The sequence below is a fragment of the Malus sylvestris genome, chromosome 11 (assembly GCF_916048215.2).
Source record: "Malus sylvestris chromosome 11, drMalSylv7.2, whole genome shotgun sequence".
NCBI lineage: Eukaryota > Viridiplantae > Streptophyta > Magnoliopsida > Rosales > Rosaceae > Malus > Malus sylvestris.
The window spans coordinates 25,494,262-25,511,205 of NC_062270.1; the positions used below are offsets into that span (position 1 = coordinate 25,494,262).

General features: G+C 38.5%; 2 protein-coding genes across 3 annotated transcripts in view; one reads left to right on the forward strand and one right to left on the reverse strand.

The window, feature by feature from the left end:
- Nucleotides 1-16,944, forward strand: part of LOC126591029 (phenylacetaldehyde reductase) — a 72,477-nt gene that overhangs the window by 30,703 nt on the left and 24,830 nt on the right. Inside the window, exon 1 of one of the 2 annotated variants that reach the window (XM_050256561.1) lies at nt 11,823-11,832. The exons of the other annotated variant lie outside the window; for it this stretch is intronic. The gene's annotated coding sequence lies outside the window, so the exon portion shown is untranslated. Of the gene's footprint in view, nt 1-11,822; nt 11,833-16,944 lie in introns of those variants that run through there. 2 annotated transcript variants of the gene reach the window in all.
- On the reverse strand, nt 7,150-11,841 carry LOC126591028 (protein RETICULATA-RELATED 4, chloroplastic-like). The gene is made up of 8 exons (XM_050256559.1): nt 11,121-11,841; nt 10,954-11,022; nt 9,936-10,067; nt 9,774-9,827; nt 9,645-9,689; nt 8,108-8,247; nt 7,853-7,978; nt 7,150-7,755 (listed from the first exon to the last, which is right to left on the reverse strand). The coding sequence occupies exons 1-8, from the start codon at nt 11,658-11,660 to the stop codon at nt 7,710-7,712; spliced, it is 1,152 nt and encodes a 383-aa protein (XP_050112516.1). The 5' UTR covers nt 11,661-11,841; the 3' UTR covers nt 7,150-7,709.

Below are 16,944 nucleotides of genomic sequence, written 5' to 3' on the forward strand. Positions count from 1 at the left end.
ATTTATATGGTCCGCATTTTGGTTGGATTAGTCCACATATATTCCCTTGAATCCACTGCGAAAATGGAGTCGTGTCGTTTCTTTGCAAGAAATGATATAGAAAATCAATTTCCCTAATGAGCAGGATTGGCAAAGTGTGCTTGTAGGCACAAAATCCTTACTTCAGATAAGGAGATGCGTTGTAGCATCATTGTTCGACCTAAGTGTCCCAAAAGGTCGTGCCAAAGCAAGTAAACTGCTCAATCACCAGGCTATAGGTCGGCCACATGTGGTGTATTCCCAGTTGGTAGACAACCCATTGGCCCCAAATCAAAGCTTCATGCTCATTTTTTTAGGTGGTGCAAAGATATTTCACTCTATTTTCTTCAGTGGTTTCATTTATGATCATTGTCACCTTGAATATCCTTAAAAACTCAACGTCAGGAAGAATTTAAGGTCCTTTAAATGATAATTCAATATCATTCATACAACAAGGAGTGTGCCAATGCTCTTAATCAGGTTGGATAGACCTGAAGTCGTTGTTAGATATGTGATTTAGGTGTAAAGTTAGCGTGCGTAGTACGCATTCATCCAGACAACTAACTTTCCCACATTCCTACCTAATCACGTGTTTAATTGAATCGGTCACATGTATTAAGAAACATGATTCAATTAACTCATATTCGAGGACAATATCAATAAGATTATCCATAAGTAAAACATACACCAAACTTGTATCCAAGAACATGGAAAAATGTTCACAAAGTAAACCAAAGTTACTTTGGTGGATTCGGCCAACAAGGCCATTCATGTCACAATTTTGCTATTCCAACGATATTCGGTGGAGCAAAATCAATCTCACATATTGACTACTAGAATGGTACTCCTCAACAACATTGGTAGGGGCACGGACAGGTGCATAACCAATGGTCTATTCCATCAAGACGGAAGTAGATTATGCAGGGTTAAGGTTTGGGAATATTATCCCGTATTCTTGAAGTTTTAGGTCTTGGGTGCCAAGGATCACACGTCGGGCATGATGCCACACCTTGGCAGGCCTTGATTCTACCATATGTTTGTCAAAACAAACTCAAAATTGGATTGTGAGAGAGTATGCCATTCAGTGTATCCTTGCCGAAGCAGTGCATCTCCATTTGGTAGGCTTTGACCAAATTGGGTCCATACCTTTCTCTCACGTTTGTGGTAGTAATCAGATCCGAGAATTTGATAAACTTCTGCTATCTACACTGCTGCTTCAGGAGCGAGCTAGAAACAAGGAAGGACGAGAAAAGTATTCTCCAGTCAAAATTCGATCGGATTTATAAACTTCAGAATTGTACTCATTCATAGACGTAATCATGGTTTGCTTTGGGTAATATCTTTCATGATTAGACAGTCCGTAGAAGCGAGCCAAAGAGCCATGGAATCCTCGTTCGGGAGGTACTTCCATTTGTAATGCTTTGAGCATAAGTCTTCGAATGAAGATCATGACGGAGGCTTATTCAGCTCTTCCTTGCCATTGTTGGCATCAATGGTTTCTCAGCTTCTTGATAGTCAAGTGGAGATTCACATCTTGTACCCCACCTAAAGTGGTTTCTATTAGAAAACGTCCAAATCAGGAAAATCAAACTTGTGACGGTTCGACAATCCACTGAATTTGAGGGAACAAGATTGTGATTGGTGCTATGGGAATGAATCATCCATAAGCATCAAAGTTAGAACATTCGAGTTCTAAGACATGGTTTTCATGAAAAACGTCGGGTTTTCATGGGTGTATTGTTTTATGAAATATTCGGGTTTCAAAGGCACTAAATTTGAAACTACAGGTTCAATTTAGTTTATGAACGTTTAGTTCATAAAAGAGAGGTTCCTGCAAGAAACTCAGAATGCAATATACTAACTTAGTGTAGTGGATTTGAGTTGTATTCGGGAACTCAAGTGTGAGAGCTTCGTTATTACGAAAGTATGTGACGATTCAAAGAAGAGAAATAAATTATTGAATCGTTAATGTCCAAAAGTGATATTCAGGTCAATAATTTTGGATTCATTATCAGATTAATGGACTGCAGGTCACTTTTAATTAATTCAATAGATCGGGACCATTCGGGGTCGATCGTAGAAGCAAAATAATATTAAAATAATATTATTGGATCGAAAATAGAGCCCCAAAAATAATTAGGCTTAATGCTGGGGGTTAAGAGGCACGGGTTGGGTGCCTTAAGCATAAGGTGAGGCCCAAATGTTCTTTTGGTGGTGGCTACAGGCCATGGGTGAGAAATGGGAGACCCTAGTCGCAGCTGGGTCGTGTTTTGGGCCACAAGGGAGTGCACGGATAGGTCTAGCGCAAGCTGGTTTGTGGGTTGTCATGGGGATCCCAGGGAAGGCTGGTTGCGTGAAAGCAGCCCCATAGTGATTGCATGTCACGGGCTTGGGTATGGGTGGCGCAATGACAAGCCCAGCATATGCTAGCTATATGTATGCGGGCTAGAGCAATAAAACCCAGCAACCAAAAAGGTTGCAGCATGTGTATGGGAGGACAGCCCAGACAATTGGGCAGGTTGGATGGTTGCGGGCCAAGGCTAGTGTGTATAGGCTCAGGGCTGCAGGCCCTACTGAGGTAAAATCCAGGCCTAGGCCTGGTGATTATTTGCACAATGATGGTGCGGTGGTGTGCCGCACCATATCCTGATTCTCCCATATTTTTTTTCAAATCCTTTAGGGTTTAGGAAAACCTGAAACATGCTTCTAATTTAATTGAATACTTTGACTCACAAATTCCACATAGCAATTATTGCGTAATGTATGAAACAAATATATATATTGACCAATATATGAACATATACAATATATATATTGGAAGGTAAATATAAATGTAGGGGTTCATGCATCATAGGGAATGTTTTCATGCTTCATGGGTCGTTTCAAATATCTTTCTTTATTTTAAGCGTACCTGAGTAGTAGAAAACAACAAAAGCCTTTGAATTTATAGAAGATCCTTCTTGAAAGCCGGAATTCTCCAATGCATTGTATTATGTTCAACACAGAAAAATTAAATTGAATCAATAGCATGTAGATCAATTTAATAAAATAATAAATTAATCATGAAAAGAATGATTAAAACGTAATACTCCCCAAATTGAAGATCAAACTCTCTTGTTAGCATAGTGTCAAGAGCGTGCTGATAACGTGTTGTAGGCATAATTTACCGAACAATTATGGAGGCCTTAGAGAGAGAGGGGGTGCGGCAATAGAGAGAAGAATAGAGAGATGTGTAATTGTGGGTGTGTGTTATCTCACCCCATTGTGCCTTTATTTATAGTAGTAGGAAGAGTAAAACCTTTCCCTTTAGGATTACAACATTTAATAGGTAATCTAATCCTAATAGGAATATAAGATACATTCCCATATTTTCTAGGATTTACACAATCACATTCCTATTCTAAATAGGATTGCAACATATATATAGGGGTATTTTAGTCTTTCAATGCCCAAAATTTCCTATAATATCGAGGAACGTGGAAATTTTCTACTTCTACACTGCCCTCTTTAAATTTGTTATATTCCGTCTAATTTCCCATTTGTTTAAGCCTAGTCGCGAAAATGATTATTATTATTATTTTAACCATCGATATAATTTACACTAAGGGGTGAGGGTGGGCTAAGTCTCACAATGAGGCAAACCATAATAATATGGTTCAAATTAGTTTTTGACGAGAATCAAACTTAAAACCTCTCATTTACAAGTGAAGAGGAATACCATTAGACTGTAGTACTAAGCGGCTAGTCATGAAAATGACTTAGATTGCAAACTTAAAAAGACATGTTGACCAAATTGAAAGAAATAAAAAAATGCAGTGACCGAATTAGATTCTAGCTATAAGTTCTGATCATTTATGGCCCTAAATATTTTATATTCCAGATAAGGGTGTGATGCTAGGGATATTAAATTTGTAGAACAAATTTTATAAATTAGATGACATGTAAGTTAATGATTAGATTATTATTAAAGTGTTTATTTCTTATTGGTGATATATCATTTGGTTTGCAAATTTAGTATACATCTAAAAATCATCTCTCCAAAGCCACTTAGTACTACGGTTTAGTGATATTCATCTTCACTTGTAAGTGAAAGGTCTTAGGTTTGATTCTTGACAAAGGCGAATTTGAACCACATTATTGTTAACCCATTGTGAGACTAAACTCACTTCCCCACCTTCTTAGTGTAGGTAATATTGTTTGTTAAAAAAAAAAACCATCTCTTTAATAAAGGTAGGATCCACAATACAAGAAGGTTCCACCAAGGAATAAAGTTTAGGAAACACGTTTTCAATTCCGATTTTGGATGACTCAGATCAAAAACAACATTTGTAATTTCCGTTCCAAAATTTCAAAATCAGATCAGACACAATTTTCCAATTCGAAAGTTTTGAAATCAGAGTAATCTTAAAAAATTTGAAACATAATTCGTAAACTCATATACTTTATAGATTTTTTTAATATTCTCAAACTTTTTTGTTCTTTCTTAATATTTGGTATATATTTATATATATTTAATTACTTTTTTGCTATACTAGTATATTTATCCTTTTAATATATAAGTGTATTCGGTCTGGTGATATTCTTCTTCAGTTGGAAGTGAGAGGTCTTAAGTTCGAACCTCGTAGATGGCGAATTCGATCCCAAATGAGGTTGCCCATTGTGTGGCTTAGCCAAACTTCCCCTCTCCTTAGGCCATCTCCAACTGACCTGACCAAAGGGCCATAGGAAAAAAAAAAGCTATTTTTGACACGAAAACTGTCTCTATCGACGGCTAGGCCTAAGGGCTCGGAGGCCCCACCCAACCAAAAATTGGAGAACCGCCCAGCGGGGAGCAGTCAGCCAACTAACCAGCCCTATAACCCATCCCAAACACATGCTACCTAACGTCATGCTGATGTCAGGTTACTGTTGGGTTTGAATTTTTTTTAGACGAAATTAAAAAAAAAAATTCTAATTTTTTTCCTATAAATACCTAACCCATTTCTTGTAACATCACACATCGTCCAGGAGAGTGGATTTTGTAAGCCTTATATGTATATTCCCATCTCTACCTAGCACGAGGCCTTTTGGGAGCTCACTGGCTTCGGGTTCCATGGAAACTCCGAAGTTAAGCGGGTAGCGCGCAGGAGCAATCCCATGATGGGTGACCCACTAGGAAGTTCTCATGTGAGTTCCCAGAAACAAAACCGTGAGGGCGTGGTCGAGGCTCAAAGCGGACAATATCGTGCTATGGTGTTGCGAAGCCCGGAATGTGGTGAGGGACCGGGCTGGGATGTGACAATTTGGTATCAGAGCCAATCCCTGGCCAGAAGTGTGCCGACGAGGACGTCGGACCTCTAAGGGTGGTGGATTGTAACATCCCACATCGCCTAGGGGAGTGGATTTTGTAAGCCTTATATGTATATTCCCATCTCTACCTAGCACAAGGTTTTTTAGGAGCTCACTGGCTTCAGGTTCCATCGGAACTCCGAAGTTAAGCGAGTAGCGCACAAGAGCAATCCCATGATGGGTGACCCACTAGGAGATTCTCGTGTGAGTTCCCAGAAACAAAATTGTGAGGGCGTGGTTGGGGCTCAAAGCGGACAATAACGTGCTATGGTGGAGCCAAGCCCGGAATGTGGTGGGGGCTCGGGCTGGGATGTGACATTTCTACCTCGTTTCTCACATCATTTTCACCATTTCATACTATCTTATCTCATTTTATTTCGATTATTCACCAAAATTTCACATCCTTTTCATCATATAAAGATAAGAAATCCGGTGGCTTATTAATTTAGGGACAATTGGCACTAAAGATATGTTCGAAAATTTTATTTTAATATGGTAGTTTAATTCAATTAAAATAATAAATTATTAAGGGGGCTAAAAAATAGCCCCCTTCAGTTGGGATGGGTTTTTTTTGTCAAATGGGCTATATTTTGGCCTATGACTCTTTGCCCCACTCAGTTGGAAATGGTATAAAATATGGTCTAGCAATGTTCCTTAAAAATAATTTCTTGCAGGGCTATAGGGCTAAACACGGCCCCTTGGCCCCTTTTCGGCTAGAGATGGCCTTAATGTAAAAATATACCGTTGTACTAATATATATAAAAGTGTATTTTAATCACTGTTCTAAAAATATCTGCCTAGGCGCTAGGCAGCTAGGCACCGCCTCGATTAATGGTTAGACGTTTGAAAATTAAGAAATGGCGCCTAGACCTGCTGAGGCGCCGCCTAAACCGTCTAGGCACCCACCTAGCTTGCCCAAACCTGCGCTAGACACCTGCTTAGGTTGCAACTCACTTAGATAGAAAATAGATCACTTTCCTTTTGCATTGTATTGTTTCCAATAAATTGTAAGAGACTTATTGAACACTTAAATAAACACACATTATATGTTTGCTCCCCATATTTTCATTATGTTCCAATACTTCATTATATATATATATATATATATCATTCTATTTTCTAGTTTACAATGAAATTATATATATTTTTAGTATAAACATACACTTATTTACACGAAATACAATAAGTTTACTTAAATCCGTCTAGTCTGTCTAGGCATTAGACCTCAGCTCGCCGCCGACTAGTGCCTAGCGTCTTTTAGAACCTTGATTTTAATATAAAAACAATGAACAAAAGATATCCAAAACCAACAATAAAACACAAAAATTGATTATAACATACATAATTTGAGTAAATAACTACCAAAAATCAGAATATTCACAACTTTTTTTATTGGAATAGGTTCAGAACACTTCAAGGGGAACAGAAGACGCCTTTTGTTTTCCCCCCTTCGTCGGGTCAAGCCGGACAGCCCATAAAGTGGCAGCCGGGATAAAAACCTAGGTGTCCCTTATTAGGAAGGAAGCCAAAAAATTCAATATACGAAAAATATTCTAATTCAAAATTTTCGAGCTCAAATTTAGAATGTTTACAATCAAAATCAGAAATACCATTCCGAACTTGCACCCCTAGTCCCAACTTTATTGGTGAAATGATTTAGATGTGATCTCCCAAGCATTTTCCCTCCACTAATTACTATTTTACATTTAATAGTACGGTCTAATTGTACTTGTAGTGAGATGTCTTATGTTCGATTCTCACCAAAATCGATTTGAACCACATTATGCCTAGCCCATTGTGAAGTTTAGCGCATCACCTCCTCTTCGTGTAGATAATATCATTTGTTCAAAGAAAATTACAATTTTACACAAGCACAATACAAATCTGTAAAGGGATGACGTTTCTATACAGCATTTTCACCTTCAGCACACCCTTCTTATTTTGACCCTTTGATTTGTTTAAACCAACTGTTGATAAACAAAGGGCATGCAAAGGTGAAAAAGTGTGCAGATATCATCTCCCAACTATAAAATCCTTTTCCTGCTGTTCAAATTCTTGTAGCAAAACCCTTACAACATCAAGGGAAGTAAAATGAGAGAATGTGTGAAAGAAAAATGCAAGGGAAAGTAAAAGAACCAAACACAAAAAGTTAGCTCAGCCATGAGCGGTATAAATATATTTGCGGAAAAAAACCAAATTAACCTAGCACTTTTAACCCGCGTTACTTCAATTATCTCAGTTCTGCCCGATTTATGCGACGAATTGAAATTCAGCAAACCGACAATGAGTCCTTTAAAATCCTTTGAAATCCAAATTGACTACACCCCCCCTTAATCAAATGTGGAAATGCTCCCATTGGTATACTAATGAGCCTTTTGAATTCCTATGAAACGAGCATAGTCGACCCACCTGCAAAGAAAAGTAGTAGTAAGAGGTGAGTCACAAGGGTGGTGGTGCGGGGAATAATTCGATGCAGTGTACAAATTTAAAGGGCACAAGTTCTCACAATAATGAACCCAAGAATGTGTTTCCAGTGCGAATGGCAAAGCAAATTGCGCTTAGCATGAGCTTGTTTTGATGTAGTAGTGGTTCCAAAAACCTTTGTTCAATAACACCAGCCAACACTTGGTACCTGCCAAAGAATTTTGCATTTTATTATAAGCTTGTGTTGGTGAAAAGCACAAGTTATTGTTCCTTTTCCATGAGCGTTGTTATTATATGCTTATGCCCGACAAAATAATACTGATAAAAATTTTAGTACCTGAGATTGCTAGAAACTGCCATGTAGACACCATATGCTACGCTAGTGGATACTATAGGCACATTCTCAAGTTCACCTGCTTTGTCCTTATCAACAGCTTTCCTTGCGTTGATCAAGGCATTTGTCACAGCTGTGCCAACCTAGTGAAAGACAAGATTCATTAGTGCTACTGAGTCACATAAGTTAGCATAGAAGTAAAAACTTCTGTAAGAGATTTGGATGGACTCATAATTAAAACTGCAAACGCATACATACTAGCTAAAAGTAGTAAGGCATCCAAAAGCCATGTCAACTTTCAATAAGATGTATGTTTGAGCGTGTGCTTGTGCGCTACATATCAAATACCCATGGCAGTTGGGGAACTGTGCAGATGTCGTAGAGGTTAAACGTAAGGCATTTGAATTCATTCCTCCCTCCCTCCCTCCCCGAAGAGGTTCAAATTGGGTTTCTCTAAACATCGTTGGGTCTTCTTAGAGGTTTTCTATGTTGGAATAGAACACCACCAACAAGAAATGCCCTCCTTAAGTTTCGGTTGCCTTAAATTATGTCTTGTCCACCTGCCTTCTCTAAACTCTAAAGATGCCTCCCCGAAGAGGTTCAAATTGGGTTTCTCTAAACATCGTTGGGTCTTCTTAGAGGTTTTCTACATTGGAATAGAACACCACCAACAAGAAATGCCCTCCTTAAGTTTCGGTTGCCTTAAATTATGTCTTGTCCACCTGCCTTCTCTAAACTCTAAAGATGCCACAATGGTTGGTATATCATTAATAGATAGGTGACCATGTGGACACTAAAAAGCAAGAAGACAATTACTCAGCTGTAGCAAGGACAAATCCATTATATATCTCAACCTAACCGAAGCATGAGGTCCATGGGCTTCCAGGCAAAAACAAAGGGGAAAGAACCTAAAATTGGGTCAAATGCTCAAACACAGTGCATGTCGGCTGACTTCACCTTGTGGACAGCCAAAGTAGGCTCTGTAGTACAAAAGATCACCACTGATCCAACCCAACCGCAAAAAAAATTACTCCTCATTTGCATGCTCTTAGGAGCAATAACATTATCGCATTGGGATCTAGGAAAAAGAAATTAATACGCTTTCATAAAGACGGAAAAAACAAACTACAAGTACCAGGGCTACACAAAGAGTTTTCTTTCAATCAGCTATACCTTCGGTGCTTCACTACAATTTTAACAATTAAGATGCCTTCTCACCACGTCCAGCACAAGGCAGAAGAATCGACTCAACATAATCTGAACATTTTGCTTCTTTACTTTATCCAATTGAATGTGATGTGAAAAAATGCACAATATGATAAGCTCGTTGTGAGCTTTACTTTACCAGCTTTACAAGATAATGAAATTTACAGGACGTGTCTATGATGCATGAGAATTGCTGTCACCTCAAATTGAAACAAACATGCAGAGACAAATGAACATGAAAACACACCAGTGGATGGACATGTGGATCACTTCACTAATCAATACGAAAACAATTCTCGGAATCACCATTTCCAAGGAGTTAAAAAGTACTAACCAGTGATGAAGCAGTACCAACAGCAAATAGCTTGGCCCCATTTCTCTGCCAAAACAATTTAAATATGTGATTTCATTCTTACCTTCAAAATTCAGATGAAATGAAGGACAGTTACCAAAAGTATCTTACCACTACTCCACCAATCCTCTGTAATAATGAGTATGATGTTCCAGACATAGCGATCTGCATAGAGAATTTCATAATCATTTTAAGTAACTGTATCTGGCTTCTGATTTGATCTAACGAAAAAAAAACTGTCAGTACAGATTCAGGAATTCATAGAAAATAAACCTGGAAGGCATTGTCGGGGCAGCCATGGAAAAACCTAGTGATTGCTCCTGCATTGAGCCCAAGTGGAGGTCGAAGAGAGACAGTTGGGGCAGGAAGATAAACAAGCATGAAATCTGCAAGTATGGCCATTACCTAAGAGAAATACACTGCAAACATAAATGACAGAAACTAAAACATATATAAGACGCATTATTGATGTTAACTGAAGATATTTCAACAAAAAAAGGCTATTTGCTGACGATTATGCAGCTAATACACAGTAAGCATCAAACAAATTTCTTGTCAATTAATCTTCACATAATCATTTGAATTCATCACTACGAAAGTCCAGTACCCACAAATGGATCGAAAAGCATCAAACTATCTCACTGTGGCTTACATTATTCATCTACAAATACAGCAAGGAATTGGAAGAAAATAGATTGCTTATGAGCTCATGCATTATAATCATAATTTGAGGACTATAAAATTGATCATGTGCTTCGCCTTCAATTATCATGCCGAATAAAAGGTTATGGACTTAAACATGCCTACTCACGACATATAATACATGGAAAGCAGCCAGCTCTACCCGAAAATACCCCGTAGCTAAGCAAGCACTATAAAACTACTTCCAAATCAACTTCCATAAGCTAGAATGTGTAGCTTCAAGCACACCAAATGCCGTTAAAAATTAACAACACGGCCAAGTTAATCATTGATATGCATATAAAAAAACAACGATGAATCACGAAAGTAAGGGCTTGTTTGGATGTGCTTTTAAAATGACTGAAAACGCTTTTAGAGAAAATATTTTTAGGTTCCAAAATCACTTAAAGTGCTTATGTGCTTATTCCAGGAAGCACTTTAAGTACTTTTTCAGGATTTACTTCTTTACTAATAATTGGTTCTTAAAACATTTTCACCAAAAGCGTTTTCAATCATTTCAAAAGCAAATCCAAATGAGCTCTATGTCGATATCGAAACAATGTGCAATGTAGCTAAAACCAATGTGATTGGCAAAAAGCAAAATTCGTACCACATCTGCAAAAACAACTTCCAGCTCGTTGAAAAAGTTCTCTCTCCGCCTCTCGTACTCTGCAGCAGTCTACAAAAACCGAAACAAAACCAATTAAAATCGAAAAAAATGAGAACTTGAATCAAATTTGAATTAAAGAAAAAACGGAGGAAACAGAGAGAGAGGACCTTAGTGAAGAGACCAACGCCACATTCCATGAAAACCTTAGCGAAGAAAAGATCATCAGCGAGCAACCTCTCTCTAAACCCAGCGAATTGCATCAACCACCGGAACAGACCAGACTTCTCCAGCTCAAAGTACCGCCCCACAACCGACCCGGGGATCCGACCGGCCTGGACCGCAGCAGCCAAGTCCTTGGGCAAGCTCTCCAACCCCCGCTTAGACTGCCCCAACACCATCAACGCCTCCGCCCTGTTCTTTCCGCCGGCATTGTCGGACCCCCCGTCGCTGTCGCCGTCATCTCCGCCGCCGCCTCCTCCTGAGGAGTCACGTCCGTTAATCCCACCGTCGTCATCGCCGGCGGAGAAGAGGATGCGGCGGAACTGGCGGTGGCGGTGGGTGAGGGAGGGAGGGGTGACGGTGAGGCGGAGGTGGAGGAGGGGCGAGGAGGCGGAGGCGGAGAGAGATGGACGGTGGGGATTGAGTTTGGAGAGAGAGGAAGAGGAGGCGGCGGAGGAAGAGGGAGCAAAGCAGAAGGTGATCGCCATTGTTGGTTAGAGTTTGTTGTGAGGTTTGGGGTGGGCGGAGATTTTATGCGGGAGGGCGTGTGGGTTGGCGGTGGGCTGCGCGCTCTCTCTCTCTCTCTCTCTGTTTCTCTCTCTTTTGTTTTGGTGGGTTGTGGGGAAAAGGCGTGAGTTCAGAGGCAGGGAGAGAGAGAGAGAGAGAGAGAGAGGAGGGGAGGCGGAGAGAGGTTTATTTAAGTAGGGGTTTTTGGCACGCTATACCGCCAAGTCAACAAAGAGCGCAAACGACTTTCTTGTAGGCGTCGAGCGCGCATTGAGTTACTCTGCAAATGTATGGAAATTTTGACTACCAAATTTTGTACTTTTTTTTTAATGAAAAAAATAAAGGAATTATTATTATTTTTTTAAATAAAGGAAGTAGTTTAATCAAATAATAAAAAAAAAGTCTAAAAGTACATTATTACTAATTTATTGCGAATATAAGCTCATCTCCGTCCTCTTAGAGCATTTCCACTGTGGGCAATGGCCTTGTGCATTGGCAACAAAGTAAATCCAATCCCCCCCACCTTAAACCCCTCCAGGCTCCAACCCACTTCGGGCAAATTGGGCTAAGGGGAGCCTAACTAAGAGGTCAAGCTAAAATCCAAAGCCGACTGCTTGGATGGATGTGATGCAAGGCTAGCGTCATGTGATGCAAGACTGACGTCAACCACATTATTAAAAAAAAATTGCGTTAGGTGTGTGGGGCTGCGTCTCTTACATATTTGCAGACGGTGGGGCCCCGTGTCAGCCCCACTCAGTTACAGTTGAACTTGGACCGTTTGATTTCTAGATCAACGGTCCATGTTTTTTAGCTTAAAAAAAAAAATCAGAAATGTTATGGTGGGCCACCAATTTGGACTGTTGGATTTCAAATTTTTGTAATCCAACAATCCAGATTAATAAAGTTAATAAAAATTAAAAAAGTTAATAAAAAATCTGAAAAAAAAATTCAATTTTTTTTTTTAAATTACAATTTTTTTTTTCTTTCTATAAATACATTACCATTTTCTCCCACCTTACACCACATTTCAATATTTTCAACGATTCTAACAGGTAAGTACACGTTGCTCGACGAAATTGGTTAAAAATCTTATCAAAATCTATCTACAAAATTGTACTTTCGGATAATGACACGTGTCATGACGAGATCGGTTAAAAATCCTATATGAAATTAAAAATAAAATTATTTATAAAATAAAAAAAATACTAATATTTTAATACGAATTGCCTGAGCTATTCAATATAGGGGTGGAGATGTAATATGCAATTATTGTTCATTAAAGACAATTACTATTCACTTGAGGGGATTGAATTGCTTGTTGCCAAGGGGAGCCTTTACACACTGAAATTGCTCTTATTGTAGATAATATCGTTTTTCAATTTTTTTTTTTTTAAGTCTCGAGAAGACACAAGACTTCTAGAGTCAAACAGAATACAGTTTTTGGCTTGGGAAGGGATAACCCCATCCCAATACACATAATACTAGTATGATGACTTACATAAGTAATAACACCCGCTATAAAATTCACTTCTTTGAAAACATGGTTTCATTCAGCTGACTCAAATGAGGATTCCACCCAAGGCGCACTTGTTAGCTACAATTCCCATCTGTTTTGTAAGGAACTAGAACTCGAACTACCCACAGTTACAGCTCGTAACTATAGTTACTCTTGCTCATGAGCTTCCAAATCCTTACTTCAAGAGATGCTTTTATGTCAGAAACAGAAGCCTAAGCTCATAGATTTGTTGATCTTGTAGCGACTGAATAAAAAGAAAAAATAACAAAAATTTCAAAAGAATCGGTGATTTGAGATTTTATCTTCTTACTAGATTTAATATTCTATTCATTAATATATTAATATAGCTTTAGTAGGAGTAGTGACTAGCATTATAGGTCATTAGGCGGCTAGAAGGTTGCCACGAGTAAGTTAGTTTGAGGATTGAAGGGTGCACCGGGCATGTAACTTATCGAATCCAGTAGCTATAAGAATGGGAATGCATGCTACGAAAGATAGAGTCGAGTTTTATATATCAAACGTCTAGTCAATATCATTCTATGAGTCCACAATCAATACACGAGATAAACCTTGGTTTGGTCCACATGCAGGGAGACCCGCACGTACGATTTTTAGAGGGGGATATCTAGTCGAAAGACAGGCCGGCGCCCACCCGACTAAAGGGACTGAGAAATTGATAGAGTACAAAACTTATCTTTAAGCTTTATCTTATTCTGATCATTTAGAGGGCAATCGTGGAGTCATTAAATGAATTCCTTTGTTTCTTTTAGAGGTGCGGGCCCGTGGCAAGGCAAAGATGACTAAGTGAGATATGTAATATGGTGACGACAACATGTCATAGAAGGAGATAACAGGTGCCTTATCGGCTACCTTGCTTAAGGAATAGTTTCACAAAATAGAGACGAACTGGCGTAACGTCCGATCTTGTTTCTGGGTTGAGTGGAAAAATGATCTCTGAAGTTCACTATGTTTCTCTGTGCATCTCTATGATGGGTAAATCCCCATGAAAAAGGGGCAACTTTCGTGTAGTTTGTGATTGGATGTAACTGTTAAGATTTTTTCGTGTAGTTTGTGATTGAATGTAATTGTTAAGATTTTTTCTCAGATAAATCTTTCTCTTAATAGATCTCTTCTTGCTCATCAATCTTCGGAGAATGTGGTGTTATCTTATTGTAAGTTCTCTGTTCCAAACATTTCCTGAAAGTAGATGACAAGTTTTAAATCTTAATGCAGGCACGACATATCTCGTTGAATCAGTTTTTATCAAACCTGAGATTCATCAATTTGAAACCATGTGGCTAATTTAATAGAAAATTTCCCATTAGTGAGGACCCCAAATAAATTCATCCTCCTTATGCTGCAAGGGAATAGGAATAGCCAAGATTTTCTCTGGTTACATCATTAAGAACAAGTTGACAAATTAACTCACTATTCCACATTCAATCTGTAATCACATCACTAACTTTAAGATCCCAATTTAAAGATCTTTGTAGCTGAGTATGGATGAGATTTGAAAGAGGGAAGGAAAAACTTAGTTATGGGTCCAGAACATAATATTTTGACCATTTCCCATAATCCATCTCAAACCTTTATGAAGAATAATTCATTTCTTAAGTACTTTGTTTTCACAATTTGAACCTACCAATTGTTTTCATTAGTTAGGATTTTTCAAGCAAGTTTTATTAAAAAAAGCAAGGTTAAAATGTTTAGCTTTTCTCCACTTAGTACTACGGTATAGTGATATTCATTTTCACTTGTAAGTGAGAGGTCTTAAGTTTGATTCTCGCCATAGGCAAATTTGAACCATATTATTACTAGCCCATTGTGATGCTTAGCCTACTCCCCTCCCCCTTAGTGTATATAATATCGTTTGTTAAAAAAACATGTTTAGCTTTCTGAATCCCCTAAACATCCTTCCAGGCTTTTGGAGAGAAGTTTGACTTTTTACTCCAAAGAGTAGTGGTGACTGTGGTGGCCACCGCGGTGGTTGCCATTGTAGAATCCCGTAGCGATGGTGCCGCTCCTAAGATCACATTTAGCCTCGTGGATCGTCGGGGACCCATTTCTTGAATATTGGAATTTTCATTTGTGGAATTTTCTAAATTTCTAGCCATTGTCTTTCTCTTTTACGTTTTATCAAGAAATGGGCAAGAAAATAGAAAAACCTTTTAATGCGGGAGTCTTCTATGAGTGTGTGACTCATTTCTCAATGAAAGCACCAATTCGTGGATGCAAATTTTCACCTTCTTCTTCTTGGACAAAAATGCACCTACAAAACAATTAACACCTTAAGTCAGGCCAAGAGCCTCACGCTCCCACGATGAATTGGGGGGGGGGGGCTTTGGTCAAAGAACCTCCGATACCAAAATTAGAATTTAAAGAGAAAGTGTTTGAGAATTTTAGAGAGTTTTTAGCTAGAGAATTGGAAGTGAGTTTTGGAGAAAATGTGAGGCTTTTTATATGAGAATGGCCGGCCTCTTTGGGTGAGAGAGGACCGGCCACCTAGCTCCCTTTGTGGGCTAGGTTCTTGATTTGTGATGATTTTGGGAGTTATGGAATAATTAGCTAATTAATTAAAATAATTACCTAATTATTAGCTAATCAATTTCATAAAAAAGGAAAGATGTAGTAGAAAAATAAAAGGTGTCCCTTGGGAGAGATGGTAACCGGCCTTTGGTGAGTTTTTTTGGGTATATTTGGTGATTTAATTGGTAATTAATGGATTAATTAGGTAATAAATCCATTAATTAGTCAATTAACATAATTTTAAAAGGAATGTTTTGGAGGTTACCTTGTGGATAAGATATAGAGGATGGATGAAATAGGTTTAAGAATAAATACCTATTTGGGCATCTTTAACTTGATTAAGGGATGATTGTCCACTGCTCACGTGTAGGAATCCTAATGTGCCTTGAGGGTAAATTTGTCCTTTTAAGCCAAAAATCCACGTGTCGCCTTGTGATTATTTTTGGCTCCACAACATGCACATCTTTTAAAGTTCAGTTGACTCATTCATTTTCTGATATATATAACCTTCTGAAATATATGGGTACATATATATGCGTATGTATATATCTTTACATGGAACATGAAACTATGGTTTGCAACAACTGAATTAGTTGGGCCTTTAAGGGTTTATAAGTATTATAGAGCACATTGTGGGAGAAACTTCCCCGAGTCTGTTTTCCATATTGTAAGTTGAAAAAGCAGCATATATGGTTACCATGGTAGTTGTTGTTGGGATTAGCTAGAAAATCTAGTTACGAATGAATAGCCGAAGAATAGAAAAAAAATGAGAAGGATAACAACAGAAGGATTTCAAAAGGGTTCTCTCTCTCTGCAGAATCTAGCTGAGCATATTCATTTTCACCACACTACAATTCATACACTCGATGCTTACATAACCGTTAGAATCCAAGGTGGATTCTCTCTCTTCATAAAACAATCTCAGCCTTACATCTAGCTAGTTGCTAGGATCATTACACTTGAAACACATAATTTTTTGTAATGGCGATGGCAGATGTGTTATCACAGTGAAGACGGGTTGCATCAATTTGTAAGTCTCCAAAATCTTCTTGAACAAACCTTAACCATATTACCTGAGTTGTGGCTTTATATGCACTTATGTATTCAGCCTCTGCAGTTGATAGTGCGACACAACTTCGGTTAACTGAAGCCCAAGAGAATACACCACTGCCAAAAGAGAAAGCATACCGTAATGTACTTTTGATGTCCTCCAATGAACCACC

What these genes read in the sequence shown, in the direction of transcription:
- LOC126591028 (XM_050256559.1), bottom strand. Translation starts at nt 11,660, where the DNA reads ATGGCGATCACCTTCTGCTTTGCTCCCTCTTCCTCCGCCGCCTCCTCT. An exon ending in AAGTTGTTTTTGCAGATGTG is followed by an intron (nt 10,068 to 10,953) that starts GTACGAATTTTG and finishes TATTTCTCTTAG; the next exon opens with GTAATGGCCATACTTGCAGA. An exon ending in ACATTCTTGGGTTCATTATT is followed by an intron (nt 7,756 to 7,852) that starts GTGAGAACTTGT and finishes TTTTCTTTGCAG; the next exon opens with GTGGGTCGACTATGCTCGTT.